Source organism: Nothoprocta perdicaria, unplaced genomic scaffold (assembly GCF_003342845.1).
Source record: "Nothoprocta perdicaria isolate Ctin4 unplaced genomic scaffold, notPer1 scaffold_6, whole genome shotgun sequence".
In the NCBI taxonomy this organism is placed as follows: Eukaryota; Metazoa; Chordata; class Aves; order Tinamiformes; family Tinamidae; genus Nothoprocta; species Nothoprocta perdicaria.
In genome coordinates, this window is record NW_020455865.1 from 849,350 (window position 1) to 877,276 (window position 27,927).

Here is a 27,927-nt window from a genome sequence, read left to right on the forward strand (position 1 = left end):
GGGCGGGCCGGGCCGGGGGGGCGGGCGGGGGGCGCCGCGCGGGTGCCGGTCCGGCCCGGCCCGGCCCGCGGGAGCGGCCCCGAAGCCGCCCCGGCCGCTGCTTTATTATTACTGTTCCCTTGTTGTTGTTGTTTTGCATGCTTTATTCTAAGTGCAGCTTTTACGTTTTTTGGTGCACTGTCTGCAAATCGCAAACCTTGAACAGCAAGTGGGGTCACGTCATTTCTTTAGACGGTATCAGTTTGTTTTGTGACTTAATTTGTTTATGTTTTAAACTTCCTAATCCCTTTGACCATCTGGAAAAGCTTTTTTTGGGTTTGTTCATTATTGCCCGTGCGGGGTCCTGGAGGGCGCGGGTGGTGCGACCGCACAAACCGCGCAAACAGCTGGATTTTTGTACCTTTAGCTGCCCTGGAGRAGGTTGCCCGAGAACCGCAGCTGTGACCGGGGGGCTGCGGGGCCGGGCGAGGGGTGGGCGCCGGCACGGGGCCGGGCGGTCGGGAGCGCGCCGTGGGTGTAGGGGGATGTGGCGAGGCCAGGGGCGTGCAGGCGTGCGGCCACGTGTGTCCCACACGTGTCCCGTGCATGTCCCCTGCGTGTCCCGCGCCCACTCCGGCCGCTCGCAGCTGCCGCCCACTTTGGAGTGGGGCTGCTCCGCGGAGCCCGTCCCCTCTGCGCACGGGCGCTTGAGGCGCTCGTGGGGATGCGGATGCAGCTTCCCCGCGCGTGTTCCCACCCGGCACTGTTCCCACCCGGCACCCGGCCTTCCTCCCACTCCTCCTCGCCGCCCGCAGAGCGCGCTGCTCGCGGGCGGCTGCAGCAGCCTCCCCTGCCCGCCCTCCCTTAGAGGCTCCGGGAGGCTTGTCCATCTAAATTAACCTCTCTCGCAGCTGGGCACACAAATGTTTTTGTTTTAGCTGGCGGAGGGTTAATGCAATTCAGCGCCGGGGCGCGCGGGGCCCTGCGGGTCCTGAACGGGGCTTGCAGCGATCGCTCCCACCGCTGAGCCCCGTTCTCTGCCTTGGCACTAAGAACCAACGGGAAGGGGGGCGTTAGGGAAGATAAGGGGACAAGGGGACGCGCCTGTCAGTGCGCGGGGCGAGGGGAGTGTGCAAGGGGCAGCTGTCCACGTGCGAGAGCTCCGAATTTCCATGTCGCCRGGAGCAGAGCGGCGAGGTGAAGCCGCAGCGGGTGGCGGGTGTCRTGAAGGGCCGTGTTGAGCACGGCAGCGAGCAGAGCCCTCGCGCAGCCGGCCCGCGGCACCGCCGGCACCCAGCCCGCAGCACCGCCTTGTGCTGGCCGTGGCCCTGGGGGACACCGGGGACATGTGCGGCCCCGCCGGGCACGTGGCACGGGCACCGGGTGCTGCTGCAGCCTGAGCAGCAGGCGGCCCAGTGCATTGTAATAATTCATAGGCGTGTTATGCATTACCTAAGCTGTGCATGGAAAGCTGCATCCTTGCTTGTTGCAACAGGCTTCTGCAGCGCTTTCTTCTGGAAATTTGTGAATTTCCACAGAAGAGTTATCAGCACTACTGAGGGGAAAAGAAACTCTTTAAAAAGTGTGTTGTGTCAGTGGTTTGCGGCCCAGAACAGGAGTGGGCTGTTCCTGCGCTTTCTCACACCATCTCCGTGGCTCCTGTGTAACATCTTAATATTCCTGTAGAATTTGCATTGTATGAAAACGTGGTATGAAACCCGCCGTGACCTTTGCGAACAATGCGCCCTTTAGTGCGCTTCGGGGAGGGGTGAGGGAGGCAGCAGCCATAAAAATCTTCAGGGTTCAAGATGAGGTTGAGATTTTTGTGAGTGCTTTTGTTGCAGCAGCAACTGTTTGATTTGTGGCCCCCGTTACAATGGGCCGCGGGAACAAAGCCGCAATATCCCGTGTACGAGTTGGTTAAATGCAAGGCACGGGGAGAAACGAGAAGAGCAGCGCTCCCGATGCGGCGCCGTCGGCGTGTTCCTCGCCCGCCGCCTTCCTCGCGTGTTCGCTTGCGCGAGGAGCTCGTGCTGCGTGGGGCGAGAGCAGCAAAGGGCAGAGCTGGTGAATGCACRGGCGGCCACGGTGCCCGCGATTCCTGCGCGGTTTCCAAATGCCGAAACCCTGAGGTTTCCCGCRGGTGCTTCTTGCCGACCGCCGGCTTTGTTCGAGCAGCAGGGCCCCCTTGGTGCCCCTGCTCGTGGCGCCGCGTGGAGCCCTCTCGGCCCCTGGTCCCGGCCCTGCGTGGGCCGCGCGTTGCGGCGAGGGTGCCGCRGGGACACGGTCACGTTCAGGTGCCGCTCGCGGGCCCCGCGCGGACGGGAGGCCGCGCCAGGGTGATGGGCCTCTGCCCGCGCCCACGAGCGTCCCCGGGCGAGAGGTCGCCCTTGTGCAACCTGCCGATRTTTCTGTACTTACAGTTTGTGTTTCCCTTGCTCATTCATTTGATGTAGGGTCTTAACACAGTTGCAGCAAAATTCACAGCAAAATGCAAATTTGCTAATGGTGCATCAGTGAATCATAAATAAAAAGAGTGATGCCAATGGGTATTGGAGGGTTTAAGTTCTAGAGAGCTGCTCGTGACCARAATCAGCTGCTTGTCATTTTTTGCTTTGCTTGTGTAATAACTGCAGRCTGGTTTCATTTCTGATCCCAGCGCGTTTGACTCGTTTATTCTGCTGGGCTCATCTGTTGTGCAGCAGTGAGGAGCTAAGCAGGGGTCTGTCACAGTGCTCGGGGTTTATTGGGATTACAGAGGACTTGGCCGAGGCTTCTTCCTTCTGCCACTCCAGAAGTCCAGTAGATAAAAATAACAGCATCTCCGGGCATCATCCAGCAAAGATTATTTGATATTTGAACAGGAAACCTTATGAAGTTCACTACAGATTTGTGCTTATCCATGAGTGTGCTAGAATAGTGTCCATTTTTGAATATCAGCTCTGTTTCTAAGCAGCAGGATTATTCCTGGGTTACAGTATCGAGGAAAGGGGAAGGCAGAGAGATTCCCCTGGAACAAGAGGGGTCAATCTGTTTGCCCGTATTAAGGGTCTGCTGCAGGAAAAGGCTTCTGGTGCAATTTGCTGGAATTAAATTAAGTATAGCTGACTTCTAATGTGAAGCAAGATTTGGGTCTCCGTATGTAGATGCAAGATAATGAGCAAACATCTAGGTTAACTAAGTCAGTTGCTTTAGCTGTCAGTTACTTGTTCCTTTCAGGTTGACATCTGTGTCTGTGAAGATTACTATGTGCTCGCCGAGATCCGTGCCCGGCTTTGCATCAGCCCTATTCTGTCGCAGAGCGAGCGGCAGAGCCTTACGATACCAAATTTAATATGACAGCTCCTGTTGCTGGGAGTTGTACGATTTACATTTTTTTCAGGCCTTTGAAAGATTTGGAGAAGGAATAGTAAAATCAAGTTGTTGTGGCTTATAACCTTGTTTTYGTTCATGTAATAATGTTGGCTCAGATTCTGGGTGTGTGAACTGTGCAGTGAGGCTCTCGCTGGCCCTGCTTGAGCTGACAGAAGGATCCTGTTCCGCTGCTTGTCTCCGTTTGTCCCAGCAAGACACAAACCTGCTGATATGTCTGAAATGGAGGGTTCGGGGCAAGTCTATCCGTGTGTTCTCTGGGTTTTCGCAGCCTGGTCCCTGCGGGAAACTCTCCGTGCAGCGTCACCCTTCCCTGCTGCCGCCTCCGCCTCCTGCAGCCTCCTCTTGCAGGGGGGCACCCGGTCAGGCCCCTCACTCCTGGGGAGCTGCCTCCTCTGGGGATTTTCCTTCCCCAGTATTATCTTTGCTCTGCACTTTTCCCCTTCTCCTGGGGCCTGTTTTCCTCWATGCCTGGGGGGAGTTGGGGCAGGTGCAGGATGCCGAGTGGAGGCGACTCTAATGCAGGAGGGAAGGCTCAGCGTGCCCCAGCAGGCTGTCCCTTCACTGCGGTGTTGTTCTTGCCTTGCAGATGAGCGGGTGGATCAGCGAACCTGCCTTATCTGCGGGGACAGAGCCACGGGTCTGCACTACGGGATCATCTCCTGCGAGGGCTGCAAGGGGTTCTTCAAAAGGAGCATTTGCAACAAGCGGGTTTACAGATGCAGCCGGGACAAGAACTGCGTCATGTCGCGCAAGCAGCGGAACAGATGCCAGTACTGCCGGCTGCTCAAATGCCTCCAGATGGGCATGAACCGCAAAGGTAGGCGGCCGCGCGCCCCCCGGGCCCCCCCAGCCCAGGGACACCCCGCACGGCCTCGCTCTGCTCTCCCGCTTGCTGGGCAGCCTCTCTACCCTGCCCCTTTCCAGGCTCAGCTCTCCAAGTAAGCGCTAGACACGCGTCTGTCTCATCCTGCCTTTGCCTAAGGCAAGTTCCGGACTCAGATACATCGCTCAYGTCCACAGGCCTTTCCTGGTGGTGTGAGAGGCCGTTTGGACTCATTTCCAATGTGGAAAAGGGTGTGGAGGGAAATCCATTGGTCCCCTTTTAGCAGCRGACTCAGCTGCGTTGGAGCGTGGCTGCCGTGGGCCGTGCTCGGGGCAAGAGTGCCATCGCCTGGCGACGCGGCGCAGAGCCCACCACCGCCGCTCGCTGCGGCCTTCGCCTCCCTTACCCCGCGCCTCCCCAGAGCACGAGGATGGCAGTCCCGAAGGAATACAGCCGGTGACTGATACGGTGTTTAGGGCTGTTTGCAAGTGCTTCAGGATGGGGGTTAAAGAACAACTGGTACATTTAGAGGGTTTTTCAAGTAAACATACACATTTTGAGAGTTTGTGTCACGCAAACCTACCAAGCACCAAACAGAACTTGCTTGGGAAGGGAAGAGGTGTCAAGGAGCCCTTGCCCCTCACACAGCCGTCGACAGGGTCTCGTGGGGAGCTCCCCTAGGAGGAGCTGGGCAGCCGCACGGCCACGGCCACCTCGTAAAGCCACCACAGACACGGAGCTGGGTCGCGCTGCTCAGCGGTGGAAAGCAGCAGTGTTCCCTTTTGTTTACTTGTTTCTTTTCCCTTCTCGGTTCTAGGTTAAGATTTTCCTGTCATTGTGCCCGAGCTGTTGCCTAATCAGGTTTCAAAGTTACTCCATAAAGCTGTATGCAGTGTTGTTCCTGAAGGCAGATAATGCTGGCTTGTCCCTTGCCCCGTTTGTGCAGGGAACAACGCTAAGTTTGCAGGAAGGAGCAGTCGGATTGCAGGGGCCGCTCCTCTGGAGGGCCCTGTGCCGCCGAGCCGCGCGCCGCGCTCCGGCACTGTCCTGTGTGGAGGGCTTCCCACGCAGGGAGCCCTCGCCAGCATCGGTGTCTGTTTCAGGACCTGAACTTAGAGCTGTTGAACCTAAAATCTAGTCTTGAAAGGGGAGAAAATGATTATAGTCTGTTTTCCTTGGTTTGAAAAAGTGGAGGACTGGGGAGCACTTTCCAGTTGGGAATCCTCTGCACTCCTGAAAAAGCAGAAATGCATAATTTTTAAACTAAATATACCACATTCCTAGGACTTTTTTTTTTTTTCCTTTTTTTTTTTTTTTTTTTTTTTTTTTTTTTAAGGATAGAACTGGCTAGGGGAAAGTTGAATACAAGCAATGGAATTTGTTTATCCTCCAGTACTTGAAAAATACCACCAATCTTAAAGAAATAGCCCTGCACCTGGACCTGGAAGAAGACTGATGAAAGCCAACCCCCTTCACCCCAGGGAACTGCAGCTAAACTGCAAGTGGACCTGAACCCTGGGCTCACATGCAAGGGCTGCTCCTGGCGCCGTCGGCTCCTCGAAGCCGTGGGGCAGTGAGGCTGGAGCGGCCCCACGAGCTGCAGGGCAGCACTGCTGCACTTCTGCCTCAAAGAGCAAAGACCAGCCTGGCAATCAAAACGACGGCTGCAGAGTGCCCATTGAGACCCACCTGCAAGTTTCTATGGGCAGATTTCCCAAAGCCTCCTGCGAGGTGGCAGGGATGTGCCAGAGGAAGTGAGCAGTTGCTGCAGTTGCACTTGGAAGTCCAAGGAGCAGGACACAAATGCTGCCTGACACTTCAGTGAAAATACTTGCTGCTGTACTGAGGTGGTAGGGTTTGCCTTTGAATCGTTAAAGAAGGTGGCTGCCGGAAGACTTTCCTAGCACAGCTTTTTTTTTCTTATTTTTTTCTGCATTTCTGCTTGTGGGGCGCCTTTGGCCAGCGCTCCGTGTCGAGGCAGGGGGAGCGGAGCCGCAGCAGCAAGGTCGCTGTGCAGCTGGGACGAGCCTCCTGCCAAGTCTGCCCGAGCCGTGGTGGGAAAGAAGCTGTGACCTCATAAGCATAGGAGGGACTTGGCCGGCAAGCGAAGAGCAAAAGGAACAGCTGAAAACCGTAAAAACAACCTCTTCTTCTGCAAAGTTTCTCTGCTAATAAAGAGAAAAGAGGGAAGAGGAAGACAGAAACAAGCCTTTGGATAATCTTCTTGACTGAACTTCAGTGAAGCTTTCTGGAAATGGCTTGAAGAGCCTTAAAAAGTGCAGCTTCTCTGTTTAGAAACTAGGTGCCTTTTTGCAGCGACACTGCTTAGCCTAGCCTAGTACCCGGGGTTTAAAGAGCTGTTTGCACGCACCCTGCTTGGGAAAGTGTCTCCTTCTCATTTTCTGCAGTAGTTTTAGGGGCTTTGCCCTCTGCAGCAGCAGAGGTGGCGGCTCCAGGCCTGCGCTATGCGCGGGCTGGGAGTGATGTGTCCACTTGGCATGGGCCTGCCCAGCGCTGCTGGCATCTCCCCCGGCAGCCGCTCCGTGCCCCACGGTCCCGCGGGAGACACCGCTTTCCCCTCAGACACCTAGAATTAATTATGCTGAAGGGCTTGCTGCTGCCTCCACTGTCACTCAAGGATCCCAAGGATCAGTACTGAGCTCCGTGGGTAATGCCCATAGCTTTGTTCCCCTTGTGGGCAGCGTCACAGTGCAACGTGCTCTAGCCCTGCAGCGCCTTGCAGAGCGCGGGGCGTTCCTATGTAAATGGCTTTGAACAGAGACATCAGTCTCTCAAGATKGTTTGTTTATTGCAAGTTAGTGGGTGTTGTCTTATCTGTTTGGGGATACTGAGTAGCAGTGCTGCTAACCAGTGTTTGGTTGTATCTTTCAGCAATCAGAGAGGATGGCATGCCAGGAGGCAGAAACAAAAGCATTGGACCTGTCCAGGTGAGCACGTGCACCCACTTCCCGCGGTTCTCTTCAGTCGTTGCTCTCTCGAGCTTTGCACACACCTCTGCAATGCGTGGACTAACCTGCTTCTGCAAGGGGGAGAGCGAAGCAGCTTCTGCTCATGCAGCAGAGAGTTAAGTAGTTTCCTGATGGGAGAAGGGGGAGGCCTGTGCACAGGAGGTGCATTTTCCAAATTCTTCTCSACGTCTGTTGAGCTGCTTCCTGCTGGCCTGGCGGGCTCTGGCTCTCCCCGAGTGTTAACAGTGCATCCCATGCGGAGCAGGTTTGGAAACAGGGCTCTGTGCTGGCCTGTCCGCGGCGAGGGGCCGCGCCGTGGCCGCGTGCCTTGCCGTGGGGTGGCTCCATGCACAAACCAACAACCTCTGCCCTGGCGYGGCCGCTCCGGGGAGCGCGGGTCCTTTGTAAGCAGCGCAAGTGCTTCAATCCCTGCAAAGCTCCCAGTAAATCTCGCAGTCTCTGCACTGCAATTTCTTAAGTTGTTGCAAGTGGGGCACCCAGTAAATGTCAAACTGATGGATGGTGCAGCTTGTCTGGAGCTGTCCTGTAAAACGCCAGGTAATTCAGCACAATAGCTTGTGCTGCACGCCTGAGAAATGATGGCCATTTCCAGCCTGCCTCTAGAAGAGCTCTCTTTAAAAAGTTTACTGTTCATTTTAATAAAACAGAAATAACACAGAGGCCGTTTTTGTAGCTCTGTGTCAAAATACTGCTTGCTCCAGTGCAAACCTGAAAGCRCAAAACACCAAGCAGTGCTCAGGCTCTGCCCAGCTCAGCAGGGTTTCCAGCATTAAATAAGAAGGCAGTGAGGGGTCTGGTGGAGCTGGAGCAGCCSCCTGCCTTGGGCAGCATGGGGACCTAGTTCGACTGAAAAAGAAAAAAAGAAGAAAAAAAATCCCTCTCAATAATTATGTAACATTTTCTAATGTTTGGAAACACCGTGTTTCTAAGAGCGTTAGTTAGTGATTCTTAAAGCCTATGTGGGCATGTTGGGGAAGAGCACACCCTCAATCCCGGGGCAGCTGACCGAATTCCGGCGGCGGCGGGCAGCGTGGCCGCAATAAACCCGCGCGGAGCCGGGGGAATTGTGCGGCAGGTCAGTGCTGGGCTGTAGATTATGTCACCAGCTCCCTGTCCTGTGGGGAGGCTGTTTGATTGTCCTGCTCCTGAGGCTCTGTACCTGGGTAACTCCAGTACGTCCTCCTGACAGTTCTGCAAGCCTGGAATGAACCGTCAAAGCAGTGCTGGGTTCTTTATGCCTCTTGGAAAGCATGGTTAGAGTTCACTCCGCTCCCTGCAGTTAAGACCCCTTAACTCGGGGTCTTTACATGCAGAGACACCCTTCCTAGGGGACATGCACGGAAGAAAAAAGTATATATTAATGATAGAAAGCTTTATGTTGCATTTTTCTTGCTGCTGATGTATATTCAATTCTTTCTTGAAACTATATGTACTGTTGGCCTCTGCAGTATCCTGAGGCAGGGAATTCTGTTTTTTTTAATTATATGCATTATATAAAAAAGCTCCCTACTACCTCTTTTAAATCTGAAGCTCGATTACTTGCTTAGATACAGTCTGGTTCTTGTCTGAGGAAGAACAGTCAACAATAATTCCCTATTAGTTTTCCTTACTAATTTCTCTGTATCACACTGCCTTTCTTCAATTGCTTTATCAAACCAAAGCCTACTCTGCCTCTTACCTCTGCCRAGTATTGAGTGATGTTTTCAATGGACTGGCTCAATTACTGCCGGTTTTCTTACGTGTGTGACTGGCTGATTTATGGCTCATTGCCGTGTGTATATTTGATGTTATCTTTTCACATGTCCATTACTGGCTGCTATGTTATTGTCACTCCAGTTGTACTACTGGAACTGAAGGTCACTGTGGTTTGCTGTAAATAGGATTTTTCATGTATGTTATTAAATGTAAGGGGGGGGAAGACGTGAGTTTTTTAGGAATGGCGAAGCATTTCTGCCCATGTGGTGCGAGTCGCTCAGGGTGGCAGCGCAGCCGAGGGGTCTGTGTAGGGACACTCTGCCCTGCTTGGTTCTCAGCTGAAGCAGCAGCCTGGCACTCACTATAATGCTTTTGTATCTGCAAGATATCAGAGGAGGAGATTGAAAGAATCATGTCTGGACAAGAGTTTGAGGGAGAAGCAAACATGTCATGGAGCAACAACGGAGACAGTGACCATAGTTCCCCTGGGAATGGAGTTTCTGAGAGCAACCAGCCTTCACCTGTGTCTACTCCATCTTCAAGGTGGGAATTCTGTCACATCCCTCAGTTTCAAGTTCTTCTGTTGGCCATATTTCCCTGGATGATGCGTTGGGTTAATGTAGAAAAATAGACCATCGGTGTATGTTTGCCTAGATAGAGCACAGTACGAATTCTTACATCTCCAGATGCTTTTTCGACAGACACGCAGTGAATTAAAAAAATAAATCTGAACTGGGAGGTGAACTGTTCATGAGGAAATACCAAAGGAAGGCAATACTGAGTTAAAACTCTAATATTTAAAATAAATCCTCCAAGCTGTACTGATTTTTTTCTGCAGATTATGTGAACTTGGTTAACTTTAGGGTTCATTCTGTATAAAATCCTTTTTTTTCTACCATACAAAGATTTTGAAATAAACTTCTCATTTAGGTGGCTAATTGGTAGTGTTGTATTAAGGTCAGTTATCCTTAGTGTTGCCTTTCTGACTCACATTTGCTTCTAAGTGCAGCAAGAATCTGAAACTTGTGTTCTGTTTGCTTTCAAGTACTCCCAAATATGTCTTTTTAAATAAGGAGATATTTGTGTTTACTCTTTGCATAAAAGCACTTAATTTACAATCCTAAATTTAAGAAAGCAGACATGGAAGTGTTTAATGTAATCTTGGATTTCTTTTTGTGCTAGGAATGGCTGCTAAGCAGCAGTTTGCAGCTCTTCACGTTAAATGGAGCTAGCAAGGAGGTCAGGCTGAGCGCAGTGCAGGCACAAGGCATGCAGTCGACACACGCTCAATTATTTCCATTGCAGAGTTCAGATGCAAAGGGATTTTTCATTTTGTGTTTTGCTTCTTGTTCTATTTTTATTAACATTTCTGACCGAGCCACATTTTAGTGGCAGGATATTTTTGGATATTAAAGAGCTGTTGCTTTTCCAGCAGGTCCGTGGAGCTGAATGGCTTCGCCGCACTCAGGGATCAGTATATTGGGACGCCGGTGTCCACGCACTATCAGTACCTCCCGCACCTTTTTAGCTATTCCGCGCACTCGGCGCTGATGCCCCCGCAGACGCGCAGCCTGGACCCCCAGTCGCACAGTCTCATCAATCAGCTGGTGTCGGCTGAGGACTTGGAGCCGCTTGGCACTCCGATGCTCATTGAAGACGGGTGAGTGTGTCCGGCGGGGCCGCGCGACTCCGGGCGGCCGGTCGCTTCGGGCACGGCTGCCTCCGTGCGGCCGCGCTCCTGCAGCTCATGCCGCGCAGGCTGCTGGCACCGGCACTGCTGGGCGCACTGCGGGGACCAGGCTGATCACCAAGGGGCCGTGTGAGCTCTGAGAGGCCGGCAGAGATGGGGCTTCTTGCCCCAGGCAGTGCTGGTGCGTGGGCTCGGCCAGGGAGCCAGCACTCACCGCGCTTGCCACCAGGTGACACTGCGCGCCCCGCCATTCGGGCCGGCAAGATAAATTCCTCAGACACCTTCCTTGCTTTTCAAGTGCCTTGTCAGACTATGTCATTCGATGTTGTTAATTATTTTTATGCCTTCCTATTAACTGTGCCTGCAGGTATAAAGTGACTCAGGCAGAGCTGTTTGCGTTGCTGTGCCGCCTGGCGGATGAATTGCTTTTCAGGCAGATTGCTTGGATCAAGAAGCTGCCGTTCTTCTGCGAGCTCTCCATCAAGGACTATACCTGCCTGCTGAGCTCCACGTGGCAGGAGCTGATTCTGCTCTCCTCGCTGACGGTTTACAGCAAGCAGATCTTCGGTGACCTTGCAGACGTGACCTCCAAGTACTCCCCCTCCGACGACGAGCTGCACAGGTGAGCGGGGCTGCGGCGCGTGCGGCACGGCGGGCGGGCAGCCCGGCTGCCTTACCTTTCTGGGACTGCCTAGCCACRTCTCCCGGCACGAGTCACTTAACCCGCTCCCATTTTCCTCGTCTATATCCAAGGAAGGATTATTCTATGCTTATAAAGTACCCTTGAGAATTCATGACTGGCCATGTCTGGTAAATGTTGAATAAAAGCTTTCTTTTGCAAGGGAGAAGAGGGTCTTCCAATACTTGTTTTGAGCTGACCCCTCCACAGGGCTCTGCTGACCGTACGCAGCTCTCCTGTTGCTCTTGCAGCTGGAGGAGAGCTGCGTGGGACACGCTCCCCTTTCCTGGAGCACCACGGGTGCCTCCTGCTCTGCTTCTACGGTAATAGCTTCTTTATCACCAACAGGACTCATCACTGCAGACCTCATTCAAATGAACTCGTGAGGTTGCATTTACAAAGCCTCAAGTGTAAATCCTTAATATCATGCGTTGATTTTCTGATGTCGCTGGGTAYCCAAAGCTCATGTCAACGCAGCACTTCTGAAAATTATGCTCTAGACTCAAAACACAGGCGTTTGCCATTCTGACATGTGGAAGATGCATCGTGTTTGTATAGGCTTTCTTAGAAAAACCCATGTGCGTTTGCCATCAGTCTGGCATATCTGGATTTAGAGGGAAATTTTTGTTTAAACATTCTCTTTTTTAAAATATTATTTTGGATAATTTGAAATCTTTGTCCTTCTTCAACTGCGCATTAACTTAAGACAAAAATTTAGGATTTAAATGTCACCTCCTTATGATGACTGGTGCTAGAATTCCTCAATGCAGGATTTCTGAACTGATTTACTTACCTTCATCCTCAAACTGTGAGAAGACAGCCACACATAAATCATGTTTTGAAGTATTCATTTGGAATTATACRTAGAAAAATGACAAGACAATATTTTTCACCCTGATCCTTTGACTTCAGTTTGTATTTTCTGTGGAGACTGGTGATTTTGTTTTCCTCCTCCTCCTGGTTGCAGTGGCTGATTGCGTTGGCCGCTTTGCGGGGAGCGTGGCTGCTCTCCTGAACTTGCTCCAGAGCCATCTCTAAGAAACCTTGATACGTTTTCTAAATCTGCTTTTGAGCTCATTTCTTTCATCAAAGTTGGTAGAATTGATTAAAGCTGGTGGAGGCCTCTCCCAGGGCCTGCTGCCCCTCTCCAGCACGAGTGGAAATAAAACAACCCATATAAGACTCAGCTGCAGAGGGAAGGTCCTAGTTAAAAATCGGCTGTGCCTGTGGAAAGCTTGTTCCCAAGCTGGTTGTCTTTAGTAACAAAATGCCATGTTATTAATTGCAATGTCATTGTTTTGATTACATAAATTTAAGGGTGTTGCAACTTAGCTCTTCTTTTTTCCATAGTTTGTGTTATCTGATGATCTGGAGAACCCGCCTTTCATTTATCATTTTGGTCTTGTCTTTTTTTTTCGTTTTCTTTTCCCCTTTGTCATCCTGATGCCAGGCAGAGCCTTGTTTTGGTAATAAACTCGCAATATTRTGACAAAAGAGGTACGATTTGCTTAACGTGCCACCTACCTCCCCTTTTAATACTTGCGCTGCTCTGGCTCGTGCCTTGCTAGGTGGGCAGCTTTGCCGGTCATTAAGGAGTCCAAGCATTGGATGAGCAGAGATTTAGAACCCTGCTCCGGTCCTCAGTATCTCCCCAGGCCTTGAGGATTCTCCTGCCTCTGTTCTCACAACCTTGCCCTGACGCTGGGGACTCCTGTGTCATTTTTCTGCCTGGGAGCAGAGGCGCAGCCAGGCTGACTTGCTAGTGATGGCAGAGGAAGGAGGTGGAAGAGCCGAGAACTGGACCCAGGTGTCTCATTTCCTAGGGTGGGTTCCGAAACACGGCCCTGCTCTGCCTGCCCATTCACCGAGCATCTGGTGCTGCTCCTGTGAGGAATATTAAGGGTCATAGGAAAACACAGTAACGCTTGTTCCTATATTCATCYTTCCTTTTGTTCATGCTGTCCTGGTCAGAGCCTCGGAGGAGAAGTGTTTGTTTCATTTTGGGCTTGTGATAAATATGAGCGAGAGGTAAAACAAGAAGACAAAAGAGGAATCCTGGCCCTTCAGAAGCTGCAATTCAAAGCTGGTAGCTTGGAAAGTCCTTCACAGAAGATCCGTGCGTGTAGATTGAAAGAGGTGTTCTTAGTAGCAGAATGTTTCCTGTAATCTGTTTTTGTCATTTAGCTCTTCAAGTATCATTAATTGTCATTAGTAAAATGGGAAAGTGCAGACCAAAAAGTCCATTTAGTGGGAAGTTGCACAGATGAGAGATCTTGAGCTGTATGAGTCCCTTTTGGTCTTTCAGTTGTCTTTAAGCCATGGATAAGCATAATCCACACACATAAATATCTGTGTGCGCCAGCGGCACAGTACATCAGTGTTAATCTTTCCTATGCTCTCTGAAAAGGAGATTCTCTTAAAAAGCTGTATCATCCTCTATCTTCTTTGGGACCAATTCCTTGAAAATCCCAAGGGATTTTTTCCTTGAAAATCCCAAGGGAATTCTGCAGAGAGGCGCCTGACTCCTGTGCTGCCTTCAAGAGCCTCCATTTCCTTGGCGAGTGCCAGCATCAATTAATACTGATTGCAAACTGATGTTCGTTTGATGTGCCCAGTGGGCACCAGGGCTCTAATCAGTTCTAACAACAGGCTACGTGTTCTGCTGGCCTCCTAGATCAAATGTTTTCTTCCTTGTGTGCTGTTTTTCTGTAGATGAATTTGAAATGAATAGATTCCTGACCTCCCCCAACACCCTTCGGATACCGCGTCCCTTCCCCCGCCTCCTGAGCTAATCCTGATAACTCATAGCCCGAGCCTTGCTGGTGTAAACTGCGAGGAAGAGTGTGTGGAGGAGTCGGTCCTCGAGAAGAAATAGGGCTGTGAAAAACAGAACAGCTTTGTTTGAAAGGGGGAGGAAAGTATGCACAGAAAAGTAAGACAGTTCAACTGCAGGAATGAGAGAAGAGCTCTCCTGGATTTATGAAGTGATGAGTGGCTGGTAAAAATGTGCATGCTCTAAAAACAATTAAACCCAACAGACGACTGAGTGGTCTTTGTGCTCATTAACTTCTTGAGCTTTGCAATCTTGCACCTGCAAGATTTTTAATGTCAACTTGAGAGCATGAAAACTTGTACAACTTTAGATTAGCCGACAAGGCTTTCATCACCAGCAATATTACTTTCCTGAAGAACTGACCCGAGGTTCAAATAGCTTGTTTTCACTTCTCTGGGGCCAAACTCCACCGTGCATTTTACAAATAACTTTGAAGTAAACAAACATACATGCCAAAATAAGGTATTATTCAGTGAAAAAGGTTCTATTTTTGTTCTATTCAGAGCCGCCTTTCTGCCTGTGCTCTCGCTCTTTGTACTGCACAATGCCAGAATGCAGCTGAAGTTTGCCAGGGCTCTTCTGTCCCACTTCTGAGTGCTTATGCAACGCACAGGTTCTTTCACACCGCTGTTCTGCTGCACAGCATGTTCAGGAGAGCCCATCACTGGTCATTGGCACAATGGGACCTCTCTGGAGCCCAACGCTGGGTGCGGGAGCGTGGATCTGGGTGCCTTCCCATCTCTGCTCCCTCCCCGCTCCTGCTTGTGCCACTTCTCTCTCGCTGATGCCCCAGCAGGACATGGCCCCTGTCAAAGAAGCCTCTCTCCCTTTGCGTTGACCACCTTGTTCTCCACTGCCAGTCCTCCACTGGGCTGTTTCCCATGGGATTCGGGGAGACTGTGCACCTTCTGCCACCCTCCCATTCCTGTTACCAGGCTCATTTGGCACGCAGGCAGCTCACAGAGAAACRTGCAGCTCCTTTCCAGCAGACTTCCCATGCTGACGGCTTTCTTGGAAAGATCTCACCCTGCTCCTGTCTCTGAAGCTCCTTAGATGTTTATTACTGTGTGTTGGGCATCAGCCTCCCCCACGGGCCTGTTATCGCCTGCTGTAAGCCCTGCAGCGGCGGCTGCCCGTCTACCTGCTCCGTACGGACGGAAACGCGCGCAGCCTCCCGAGTTGCCGGGAGCTCCGCACGGAAGGGGCCCCTCGGGGCACCCAGCTCCTGATGGACCTGCCAGATCCCAGCCCAGCTCCTGATGCACCTTCCAGATCCCAGCCCAGCTCCTGGTGCACCTGCCCTTCCAGATCCCAGAGCCCGTGACACCCGCGCTCTCAGCACCGCTTGGCTTTCTGTTCATTTGGTCTTCGTAAGCGTTTATGAAGTGGGATGAATCCTGCATGCCCCATTTAGGGGGAAAATTTCAGAGGGCACAGTGTGCCCTTACTTGAGCAGCAGCAGGGAGTCTGCTTAGGCACTAAATCTATAACTCAGGGTTTCACTTTTGTGATACTTATTYATATTTGTAGCCATCCTGCTCTGAGAAAAGGACCCCGTCCTCGCCATGGTACCTCTTGCCCCCAGCAGATTCACAAACCGTAACCACAGGCCATAAGTAATTACAGCACAGGAGTATAGCTTCTACCAGTAGTCACTGGTGGGAATTTTGGAGGGTGGGTTCCCTTGCCTTCCCGTTAGGATAATGACGTGGAAAACACTGCTCTACCTGGGCTGTCTAATTGCTCGGTGTTTAAACCAGTGTTAATTCWAGAGCACTGTTCAGGCTCCATCAAACAGTACCAAGAGACAGCTTTATGCTCAAAACCTTTATTTTGCTAAAATGTCTGTAGCAGTCAAGTCTGTAGCGGTCAAGTCTGTAGCGAGTGGTTTTACTTTCTACTTCTGCTTTTCTCCAATGATGCCAGCAGGCCTGAAGCAATGTGACACGGACTTTTTGGGTTCTAGTGCAAGATGTTAAGATTCCTGAGGTTATTCCCAGTTATTTCCGTAAGCCTCTTGCCYGCCTTATGGAGACTCTGCTTTGTATAAATCGATGTGTGATCTCTGCCCTCCAGATTCAGTGAGGAGGGGATGGAGGTGATGGAGCGCTTGATCTACCTCTTTCGCAAGTTCAACCAGTTGAAGGTCAGCAACGAGGAGTATGCGTGTATGAAAGCCATTAACTTCCTTAATCAAGGTGAGTAAATGGAAGGAAGGAATCAATCGCACTGGTGAAATGATCTGAAATAGTCTGAACAATCTTGGCTACACCGATGAAAAGGGGAGAAAGGGTAACTAGGTTTTTACCAGCTGCTCTAGCAATCCTCTCCAATCAAGGAGGTGTCATGTAAAAACACTCTCGTGTTAGGTAACTGCTTAGGCAGTTAACTAAGATRCTCACAAAACCATTATGTGCATGACCTTATTTCCAAGGACCTTTCAAAAGTTCCTTTTTGAAAAATATATTTGTTCATTCTCAGAATGGCTTTGTATTACTGATTCTCCATATTTTTTAGAGTTTTACTGACTCTTTAAAGCATTTCCCTTCATGATTTATGCCTTGCTGGATTCCTACTGTTCAGATTGTTCATCAGTACACTTCCCTGTGCCTGATGCTGACTTCTAAAAGTGGAAAGTAATGACTAAYGAAGTATTTCTTTGCAGGCAGTGAATCCTGCCTGGTTGGGGACTCTGTCCCCAAGGACTAGCCAGCAGATTGAAGCTGGCAGTCCAGCCTGTTGCAAGGCCCTGGATGTTTCAAAATCCGTAAAGTCAGTGCAAAATAAAATGCAAATTGCTTTTTCAACAATTTTGCAATTTTGATCATTTCTTAACTGATTTATTGGACTGAAATAGTTTGGGACAGACGGGGGTTTCCTCAACCACACGTGTGCTGCTGCGACCCGTTCCAGGAACTGCTGTGATGACAGATCTGGGGTCTCTTAGCATCTCTCTGTGTGCTGTGTGTGCCCAAATGAAGAAAAYTGTTGAAAGGGAAATGCCAGATTGGTGCTGTTCAGTAGTCCTTCTGGAAATGAATGTCTCTGAAGTCTTCCATACTGTGGAGGATAGTTGTACTTTGTGAAAAAGTGCTGAAAACTCCCTCCTCCCCCACTCATTTTCACCAAGAGATAGTGCTGACACTTCAATGTGTGCCCGGGGCTGAGATTCCGGTTTGCTTCCCTGGACAGTTTCCTGACACTGGATAATACACTTCTTTAGCTGTTTCCATTGTTTTCCAAAATGTATTTTCATTAACTTCCTGTCTTCTTTTATTTTTAGTTGAAGCTTGCAATTTTTTATGTGAAATACCTGAAAATTATTTTTAAAAGTCAGCTTTTGGGCAGTAGATGAATGYCTCTTCCGTCATATTGTCTTACAAGAGGGAGCCTGCAGCAAGGGTCGCAGCGTTTGCCTCTCCTGCCCGCGCCGGATCCTTGCCAGGACACCGAGCAGCAAATGTCATTGATCATGCTGAAATGCGGCAACGGGGCTTCCTGCCCTTCTCATAGCTCAGAAATGCCCATTTTTCCTTTGTGYGCGTTGCTTGACATTGGTAAAGCTACATTTTAAAATAAGAACTTGACAAGTTTTACAAAGCTCATACGATATAATTCATAGGCAGATGGGGAGAAATATGATGATACCTGGTATTATAGAGTTGAACGTTTTCCTCAGCCAAGATGATATAGCTAAAATCAACATGTTTCTGTCTGAGGAAATATTATGTTGAAGCCAGTGCAAGGACTAAAGCCTTGACATACAGCTACTTTACAAAAGGCAGGTAGGGATTTAAGGTTGCCAGAGCTGTTATCTCCCCAAGAGTTCATTGATYTCTGAAGATGAGCAGCTTAGGACATTGCCTATTCTTGGCCATGTCTTTTCTGGAAGGAAGTCTTGTACCCACATACTGTAATATGGGTATATTGGGAGAGGAGATGGAAACTTGAATCTCCTTGTACCTGTACACTTGAAGTCCCTCTTCAAAGCAGTGACCCAGTTTAGAGGTTTAGAAATGCCTTTTCCTTCCTGAAGAAATGGTGATGAGTGTGAGTGCGAGTCTGCTGCTGTTCTGATATTTTCATTGTGTTTTCATTATTCTAATCATGTTTATTTTCAGACATCAGGGGTCTGACTAATGCGTCCCAACTGGAGCAGTTGAATAAGCGGTATTGGTACGTGTGCCAGGATTTCACAGAGTACAAATACCCACATCAGCCAAACCGCTTTCCGGATTTAATGATGTGTTTGCCAGAGATACGATACATTGCAGGTAACTTCTTGAGCTCTCATCCCAGTGGGATCATGTGAAAATTATGACATTTGCTTTTGAAAGAAACGTGGCCTTATTTATAAAGTCTCGTGGACAACTTGTCTACCTACGTGGGACCTTTCTCTATTTAAGCATCTCCTTTGTCTTTAAGGTCATATAATTCACTCACTAGACTGGCTTTTGCGAGCTGTGAAGATACTCCTAAGCACTTTAGTTGGATTGTCCATTTAGTTTCTTCCTTTYGACCCCAACTTAGAGGTTTCAGCTCAGCTGGACTTTAGGGCAGCTGAAATCTACAGGGGAGTTTTCAAACTGAGTTGTGCCACCAGCTGTGTCTGAAGGGCCTGGTCCTGTTAAAACATCCTTTGTTCCTGGATCTTATGGTAAGGGGGTGATATTTGCCTGCCCATGTCAGGGCTCTTCACCCTACTCTGTTGTAACAGACCAGATAATAATCACAGCATAACTGCCATAATTTACGCATGGAGATTGCAGGGAGCTTAGGGAGAGGTGGCGGGTCGTCTTTCCCAGCTTGTAGAAAAACAGCTCCATGGTGGAGAAATCCTTTTGGTCTGACTTTGCCCATTTATTTAGCTTTCATTTTGGTAAATAATAAATCCTGCTGTGTCCAAATGAATATCAAATGTCTAATGTAGCAATAGGATGATTAACTGTTTCTCAGAGAGGTTCAAGGTAAAACGGTCTCTTGCTGCGTAGCCAGCTGAGGTGTCTGCAACCCAGCTCAGGAGTGGCTGCTAATTCTGGTTCTTTCTTAACAGGAAAAATGGTGAATGTCCCCTTGGAGCAGCTGCCTCTTCTTTTTAAGGCCGTCCTGCATTCCTGCAAGACAAGCGTGAGCAAAGAGTGAGCCCAAAGGCCCCCGGCCCGTGCCTTACTCCGATGCCTCAGGCAGGGACCCGGCTCACGAGGAGAGGGGGAAATGTGATCCAGGCAGTGGGGAATTGCTGAGACAAGGCAACGGGTGCCCCTGCTGTTGTAGCAAGAACCTGTTTGTTTGTTTGTTTGTTTTTTTACTCTTTTTCCTATATATTTATTTCACGACAGAGTTGAATGTATGATCTTCAACACAATGCACATGGTTCTGTAGGAGTGCAGCAGATGCATTCCCTAGCAGTTTACAGAATGTGAAGATGTTTAATGTTACAGTGTTTGTTAGGGTTAGTTCTTTTGTATTTTGGGGACCGGGGACCGAGATGACTAAGACTACCTCAAGGAGAAGATGCTGTTTGCGCACTGCTCTTTCCATGATTTGTATACGAAAGCATTTGTCACAGAGAGCAAGCTGCCTCACTTCACTGACAGAGCTGTTAGCATCCCAAATGGACAATTTTGGAGAAGGGTATTAGAGAAGTGCCAAGCTTTTTTTGATTGAAAAAAAAATACCAAAAAAATCAACAACAACAACAACAAAAAGCAGGACATGGAGAAGAAGGAAAGGTCTGCCCAGACAGTTAGTTTCTTTTCCTTAGTCAGGTTTTGGGTGCAGCTGGTCATGTGCACAGTTTCCTTGGGTGCTGACGTAGAAGATTGTAGCATTGGAAAGCTGAGAAGGGCTCCCGAGAGGATTYCCATGCTGGGGAGGCTGGAGCAGCTCCTGCCCCAAGCCCAGCCCCACTGGCACGTGCCCAGGGGCCGCTCAGGGCAGCCCAGCAACAGGGGCCCTTGTTGGTAGAAATGAAGTGGGCTGCAAATAACTTCTCATCACTTCCTTGACATGCTTTTTAGGTTCACAATAGCAAAAGAAAATATACATAGAGAAGAGGCAGGATTGTCCCTTTCAGTGTATTTCCCCCAAGATGATACCTAATTGCTGAGGAGAATTGCAGTCTCAAGCAGCCTATTTCTGGGAACTGTTAACCTACCTGTAGTTATGTGTAACGGTGACAAGGGACTCCAGGATCCTCTGTCATGGCCTTCTCTGCTGGACTCAGGGAATGCATGATTCATAGTGGTATCCCASCAGGATGAATTACTGCCTTTTTACCAGGAAAAACTAGTATTACTACAACACTTGGTAGGCTATTTTGCCCTAAGTGTTAGAAGGCTTGGATTTTCCACCTAGCAACTCCACACCATCACACTGCTGGTGTGATGACTACTGATTAGGTCTTTGAGCAACTGCTCAGCACTGGTGTTGATCTAGACTTGGGTGTCCTTATTATCTCCTGCTCATGGTGGTGATGCTGTCAGGTGAGATACCATTCCTCTAACCTCCTCCATTGAGGATTAACTCCCAAAGACTCAGTCATTCTTCTAGGCAGCTGTGTCGCCCTGGCTGAATTTTCTTCCCTGCATCCTTAACAGTGAACCTGATTTTTATGTAATGAGTTAGGGCTAGTCAAGAAGTTTTTGAATGCTGTTTTAAACTGCTTTGGGAAGCAAGTCCTGTTCCTCCAGTGCAGGAGGGACCGGTCGCTACCTTWGTCTTGTCCCGGTAGCAGCTGCGTATGGCACAGAGTAGGGATTCCTCAGAGTACTGCAGCTGGTATCAGATCAAAATCCGTGTGGCGGGGGACAGGACAGGAATGTCATTCACCACAGCCTTTTTTCCTTCCCCGTGTTTCCTGCACGCCGGAGCGCGTTCGTTTGGTAGCAGCCCGAGGGCCGTTGCATCCCGCTCGCTTGGCACATCTCTGGGTTAGGCAGCAGCTACTCTGCGTAGCGAGCGCTGCCTGCTCCTCCTGCAGAGACCTTGAGGGCTCCTTTTAAACTTACCCTTAAGGACATACTGTTGACTAACCATGTAGCCCCAGGGCAGCATTGCGTTCTTTGTAATTCTGCTTGGGAATCTTCCAGCTTGRTGCTCTCCCTTTCCTAAAAGTCCACACGCTGCTCATTTTTCATTATTTAAATATGATGTTACGGGTAACCGCTGCTGGGACCAGCAGTGGATCAGTTGGATAGAGCTTCACAAATGCAAAGTTAGTTCTGTAAATCTCATTTATTTTCTGATTGTAAAATGAGACAAGCACATATTTCTCAGGAAAGCCTTCTGCATACAGTGTATACCTCAGGTGTAAATGGGAAGATTTTAGTATGTCTGTTTGTAAGTTAGAAAGTATTTCTCAGTTTTTAACATTAATTTTCAAATAGCTTCATATGATCTTTTTATTACGGGTTATCTTCTGTCTTGATGTTTTATACGCTCAAGGGAATGTTAACTTGCATAGGAGTAATCTTATTCTACAATTACTGAATTATTATAATCTGTTAATGAGTAAGAGTTTTTAATTAGTGTACATAAAAGGGGTTATATAATTGCCAAATACCCAACAAGAAGCATCTACAAGGTACTCTGCGTTTAGCCAAAATAGACTCCCAAGAGTCTAAAAACCCTAAGCTTATTTGTGATTATGAATGGACAGGAATGTTCTACTCTCTGTTGTGTATCCAAATTTTGTAAAGGTTGATTGGCAGCAATATCCATTTACAAATAACTGTTCTATTGTAGGGGGTAGGAGAGCTTTGCTGAACGTACAGGTAAGGAAGCTCACGTACCAAACCAGAATCTGTCTCGCTGGACAGTCCTTATTAATATCTTCTGCACCAAGTCCTCTAATGACTTGTATTTTTTAAACAGGGTAAAGTGAATGTGTTGCATTGCAAACTCAGGTATTATGAGAAGGTAGAAATATAGATAGAAATGTAGAGATGTTAGGTCAGTCACTAGATGTATTTGTGAATTTGGTTTGAAGGACACCCTGGAAAGGTTGGAATTTTTGTTCCATTCTTCACGTAACATGCAGTTTACAGGGACTCATATTTTATTTGTGCTTAATGCTAGTAGGGGGAAGTTCATTATCTTTGGTATCTATCTGCTGTTGCTTATCTGACCTTCTGTCATAGAGGAATCAATCAACAATAATAGTCTTTGGTAGAATTTTCTGCCATGACAAGTCAATTTTTATCCCCGTTTTGAAAGATAAATTGGCTGCCTGACCCCCTCCTCTCCTTCACAGTATTGGTGCAAATGGAAAGCTGAAGAGTTACTTTTAATCTGAACGGGGATTTGGGAGATAAATTTTGGAGCGCTCTGGCTCCCGGTTGGAGGGCCCTGCCGAGGAGGGTGCGTGGGGTCGCAGCCCCAGCACGTCGCCGCCGCGGCCCCAGCYGAGCGGGGCTGCGTCCTGCCCGTCCGCGCTGGGTTCTTGTCTTGCCGTGGAGACGGTTGGTGCTCCCAGGGGGCTCGGAGAGGCCGGTTCTGACCCAGACGCCGTGGGTGCCGCRCTGGGTCGAGACCGTGCATGAGGAGGCAGCGCCGCAGCCCCGTGCAGCGCGGCTGGGACGGCGCTCGCTCCCGCGGCATCGCCCCTGCCCGCTTTCCGTTTTGGATAGCGTGCTGTTCCCGGGCCCCGCTGCCCTGCTCCCGCTGGCTCGGGGAGCAGCTCGGCCCTCACAGGCTTCGGCAGGCACAGGGGAGCCTTGGATTTGTCTGTATGTCCTGAACTGTGAGCTTTTCCAGCCTGCAGGGACACTGCAGGATAGACTAAAGGGAAAACAGGTTTTCCAGATGATCYGTGCAGACACGCTGGGCAATGGGGAAGGCAGGGCCATGGAAAACCCCCTCTGTTGTGTGCAAGCAAGGTGCCAGTGGCAGCACTGCAGGTTTTCTGCACCGTAGAGGATCTTTCTGGCTCCTTAGAGAGTTTTCCAAGCCTGTTAGCTGCTGCTCCAAAAGACCAGTGCCCAGAAAGAGCTTTTCGGGGTTATTGCCTGGAAAAAGCCTGGAAGAGCAGACAGGGCCRGGAAAGCAAGCAGGAATTTTCAGGACTTGGTGCTTCGGAAGGGCTGCCGGGCAGCACGGTCCGGGCGCTCCCGCGGCGCTCCCGGCCGGCTCCGGGCCGCGCTGCTCCGGGCCGCGCTCCCCGCCGCTCCTCGGGCTTCGCACACAACAGCCGCGCAGCCAGCCCACATTAACCAGATTAAGTCTTGTCCTTCAAACCAACCTTTTTAACAAAACTTGAATTTCTTTTATTACTTTTTTCGTAGAACAAAAAAGAAGAATTCTCCTGTGAATGTGCTATTTACCGTTCATTCTTTCTTCTTCCTTGGTTTTGATTTGAAGCTATGAAGCTTGGTGTCTGTGAAAATGTTGTTATTTCTGTATTTCTCAGGATAATAAGCGGCAATCATCCCTGCCACGTGAAAGGCAGGAGAAAGGGGGAAACCGGGGGAACTAGTTTAAGTATGAAGCTAATTTTTAAGTTTTAGATGATGTGTAAATGGAGGATTACTCACAAGCCGTCAGTGTCAAGCTGTGGTGTTTCTCTGGGTTCTCCGTGTGTTGTTTGCAACACACAGAAGCTCAGGGATAAGTATTTAAAATGTGACCCAGAGAAACCCTAGTTTTGATGTTGCAGCAGCTGCTTCTTTCATGACCTATTTGGAGAACTGTTAAAATCTGAATGAACTCTCTGGATAGGGATGTTGGGGGAAAGCCTCTGGTTTTGCTGGAGGGACTCAGCYGGCCGCTGGTGCCTCCCCGGTGGCGGTGACGGTGACTCCTGCGCTGCTCCCGTGGGTGTTGGGGTGGGAAATGCCCTCGCTTTGGGCAACGGGGCATTTGTGCTGCAGGCAGCCTAGGGCTGGGGCAGATTCGTGCTCCTTTCCACTTGGCCGATACCTTATCTTTCTGCCTTGGTGTTACGCMTGCTACGCTTGGTGCTTTTGGAAAGGGGTAAAATGGGTGTTTCTCACCGTGCCGCAGCCTGGCAGCAGTTGCAGCATTGCCGCCTTGATCCGGTACGCACAAGTTGGAGGTCTGGATGCCCAGGCGGTGCAGCCTGCCCGTCACAGGGTGGCGGGAGGTGGCTTCACTCGCGGTGTTTGGTRAACACACCAGTGCAGCCGCAGTTGGCAGGAGCTGCGAGGGGTGTCGGGAAGGGCTGTGTGCGCCCGGCGGGCCGGCCGGCGCCGCGCGCAGGAACCTCCAACAAGGCATGAAAGAAGCAGCGAGGCTCAGCGGGAAAAACACCCCCAAGGGCAAATGGAAGCAAAAATTGGAACCAGATGACGATCAACCTTAACAAAGCCTATTGTGATTCATTGTTTTCTTTCAATTTATAAAATGTCTTGTAATAGTTGATAACATTATTGACTCAATTTCCATAACAAAACTACCTCGTGTGACATCCTGTTTATCAGCTCCAAGGGACCGTGTGGAGACGGGAGCTCTGCGGTGTGGGGGCCCCTGTGAACGGGGTCCGCGCCGCTGTGCGCGTGGCCGCGGGCCCGGAGCGGCGCTGCCTCGCGCCGCAGCCGCTGCCCTCCGCAGCCCTCCTCCTCCGCGCGCTCCCTGGCGCTCATCAGGGCAGCAGGATGTCGCCTGCGGAGCCGCCGGCGCCTCGGGAGCTGCCGCGCGGGCGGCCCCGGCTCTGCCACTCTGCGACTTGACTACCTGTGGAAATGTGACCAATAAGTGTTGACCGCATGTTTAGCGAGTGTAGCTGTACAAACTAATAAACGTGACGTGTTCGCAGCCCGGCCGCTCTCGTCTCTCCTCGTGCCTCCCCTCCAGGAGCCCCTGCCCGCGGCTGCGTCGCGGCCTCGCCGGGACTGGAGAAGCCGGCGGCTGGGGAAGGGTCCCGGCCCCGCTGGGTGTGGGGGCCGTTGGCGCGAGGCCGCACAACCGCCCTGCGCTGGGAGGAGGGTTCCAGTCCCCGCCAGCCGCAGGCCCCTTCCCAGCACCCCAGGAACCGGAGCTGGGAGCCCCTGGCTCCCCTTGGCCAGGGAAAGCTGTTCCCTTGGCAACCGGAGACTTGGGAAGGCTCTGCCATAGCAACCACCCTGCCTGCATCCCGGTCCTGCTCGCATCCCGCTCYCTGCCCGCAGCCTGGAGCCGCCCGCATCCCGCTCCTGCCTGCATCCCGGTGCACGGTCCCTGCCACGGCCACCCGCGTCTCCCGGCGCTTGGYGGCTGCCGTCCCTGCTGCGCCGGGCGCTCACGGCTGCAGCATTCCCGCTGCTCCCCCCACGGCCGCCGGTTTGTCCCTGCGCCAGGGCACCTTGCAGGCACGAGGGGCCGGGTGGGCACAGAGGATGTCCAGCCCCTGTAGGGACTGCCCSGGCACTGAGACGCACACGGGAAAAGTACCAGCACGTTTTAATTTCCAGCTCAACCTCCGCTGACCGCCGTGTTTTGATTAGAGCTCTGCCCCCTTTTCATCTCGCCCGCCAGCGGGTGACAAGTGCGGCCGCCTCGCGCGCGCCGTGCAATAGTTTATCGCCGAAGGCCAGCGGCTGTATGAATCCAGAGCCGGCGCGGAACAAATCACGCTGTCACCCGCGTCAAACTTGTTAACCTGATCTTTGGTGGATCACTAGTGTCAACATTGYGCGGAGCATACATTACGGCCCAAGGCCTCGGGCGACGCGCCTGTCAGCCCGGTGGCCGCGGCCCCGCTCCCGACCTTCGCCGAGGCGCTCCCAAGGCTGCGGCGTCTCCCGGGAGGGATGGGGCCGCGTGGCCGCCCGCCGGGGTGTCCGCGGGGTGCAGGGGGACGCCCAGCACCCGYGGGTGTCCCATTGCCTGATGGGTCCTCACGCCGGACCCGAGGAGCCGTCCTCCGTGCGCACGGCCGCCCTCAATCCCAGCTCCTGCTTTCGGGGCCGCTGTGAGCGGGGCTGCAAACGGGGCTGGCGCGGGTGCAAACGGGGCTCCCGGTGCCTGACGGGCGGCGTTGGAGGCAGCTYGGGCGCAGTGGGATGCGCCGGAGCCGCGCGCGGCAGCGGGGCCCTGTGGCGGGCGCTGGCTCCTTGCTGCGCTCCCGCCCGGCGGCTGCGGCAGAGGAGGGTGGGCGGGAGAGGAGCCCYGCCGCCCGCGCCCTCCGCGGCGGAGATCCCTCTGGAGAGCCCTTATCCTTGGAGGAAGCGCGGCACCCGCAGCAGTAGTAAACAAAAGGCCGTCGCCACGACCCCGGAGTGCTGCCGCGGCTGCCAAGAGCGAGCGGGAGCAGCGGCTGCGTCCCGGCCGCGGCCACCGCGCGGGAGCCCCCCCGGCAGGGACCACCGGGGCGGGCGCTGCGGCGCTCCAGCTGCAGCATCGCGGGAATGCGGGGGCAAGGCGATGTCACCGGCGACGCCAGCGCTGCGGCCCCGGAGTCAGGGACTCGGGGCGGGAGGATGCRGCGATGGGAGGGCCGGCCCCACCTGCCGCCGGCTCGGCACGCTCCGGGAACGTGGCGCGGGCCCCTGCCGATAACCCGTGGGAAGGAGATAAAGGCCTGGGGGGAGCCGTGCGCTGCAGAGCACCAGGGCTGCCCACGGGCCACGAGCGCTGCTCGGCCAATGCGGCTACATGTGCCGGTGCAGCGCTGCATCCCAGTGCAGCTCCACATCCCAGTGCAGCGCTGCACCCTGCTGCGGCTCTGCATCCCAGTGCAGCTCCACATCCCGGTGCAGCTTGGCACGCTGGATGCTCCCCCAGGGCCGTGCACTTGCAGCTCCGTAGCTTGGCAATGGAGACCCCGGTGCTCCGGTCCAGTGCAGGAGCAGGGTCTGTGCCCGGTGCAGCGATGGGGATGGTGCTGCCCCCAGCCATCTCTGGCCTGGCATGTCACGATCCAGCAGCACTCAGCCGTGGCTGGCGCGGGGCGGGAGCAGCCGCTGCAGCCTGCGGCGGCACCGCAGCCGCGTTCCCACGCAGTGCTCCCAAGCCACAGGGTCCCGTGTGCTGCAGTGCTGGGGCTGTGGCCTTGGCGCAGGCCTGGGCGCAGGAAGGCGCCCAAGGCCGATGCGGACGCATTTACCCCGGGAAACACCTCGCTTCAAAAAATAGCAGGCACGCGGCACGCGGCSGGGCGGCCCGGGAACAATGTCCGGCAGAGGAAGCAGCCGCCCCGCCGYGCCACCCCACGGACCGCCGCACACCAGCCGCTGGGGGCCTTGAACCCTCCGGAGATGTGTTTTCTGTGACATTGGCACTGCATGGGAACATCTGGCACCCGGCTGATAATCGYTCGCCATCGGGGCGGAAGCCGCCGCTCTGGGCCGAGCTCCTCTGCCAAAGCGGCTTTCGCGCCCCGTCCCCCCTTCAGCTGCAGAGTAAGATGAAAACAGCGTCCCTGTCACCATCCCCATCCCGGTCGCTTTCCCCATCCTCATCCCCATCGCAGCCCTGTTTGTGTCTGCAGCCAAGCCCTAGCGGCTCCTCTCCTAGGACCTGTGGCACGGTGATGATGGATAGCGGGAGCGCGGTGCCGGACGGGGAATAAATCCCCAGGGCAGCAGGCAGGGAGGCGGCGGGCGCTGGCCTCTCACCCTGGGGCCTCAACTCACCCACCTCCTGTTTTCACAGGAAACCGGAGCCCCATGGCGGGACAGGGAAGCCCAAGTGCCCCCTGGCCTCAACCCATCACACACAGAGAAAAACTCCGTGTGTGTTGCTCATGGCGTGTGTTGCTGTTGCTCATGGTGTGCATTGCTCATGGTGTGCATTACTCATGGGGTACATTGCTCATGGTTTGCATTGCTTGTGTTGTGCATTGCTGGCAGTGTACATTGCTTGCAGTGTGCATTGCCTGCAGAGTGTATGGCTCATGGTGTGCATTGCTCATGGTGTGCATTGCTC

At 52.1% G+C, this 27,927-nt stretch overlaps 1 protein-coding gene across 1 annotated transcript; it reads left to right on the forward strand.

Annotated features, from left to right (window-relative positions):
• The first annotated feature begins 3,870 nt into the window (after window positions 1-3,870).
• NR6A1 (nuclear receptor subfamily 6 group A member 1) lies at window positions 3,871-19,660 on the forward strand. Its single transcript, XM_026049533.1, has 8 exons — window positions 3,871-4,171; window positions 7,070-7,125; window positions 9,248-9,405; window positions 10,298-10,522; window positions 10,920-11,174; window positions 16,141-16,262; window positions 18,186-18,338; window positions 19,118-19,660. The coding sequence occupies exons 1-8, from the start codon at window positions 3,871-3,873 to the stop codon at window positions 19,204-19,206; spliced, it is 1,359 nt and encodes a 452-aa protein (XP_025905318.1). The 3' UTR covers window positions 19,207-19,660.
• The last annotated feature ends 8,267 nt before the right edge of the window (window positions 19,661-27,927 follow it).

What these genes read in the sequence shown, in the direction of transcription:
- NR6A1 (XM_026049533.1), top strand. Translation starts at nt 3,871, where the DNA reads ATGCAGGAGGGAAGGCTCAGCGTGCCCCAGCAGGCTGTCCCTTCACTG. An exon ending in GATGGGCATGAACCGCAAAG is followed by an intron (nt 4,172 to 7,069) that starts GTAGGCGGCCGC and finishes TGTATCTTTCAG; the next exon opens with CAATCAGAGAGGATGGCATG. An exon ending in CATTAACTTCCTTAATCAAG is followed by an intron (nt 16,263 to 18,185) that starts GTGAGTAAATGG and finishes GTTTATTTTCAG; the next exon opens with ACATCAGGGGTCTGACTAAT.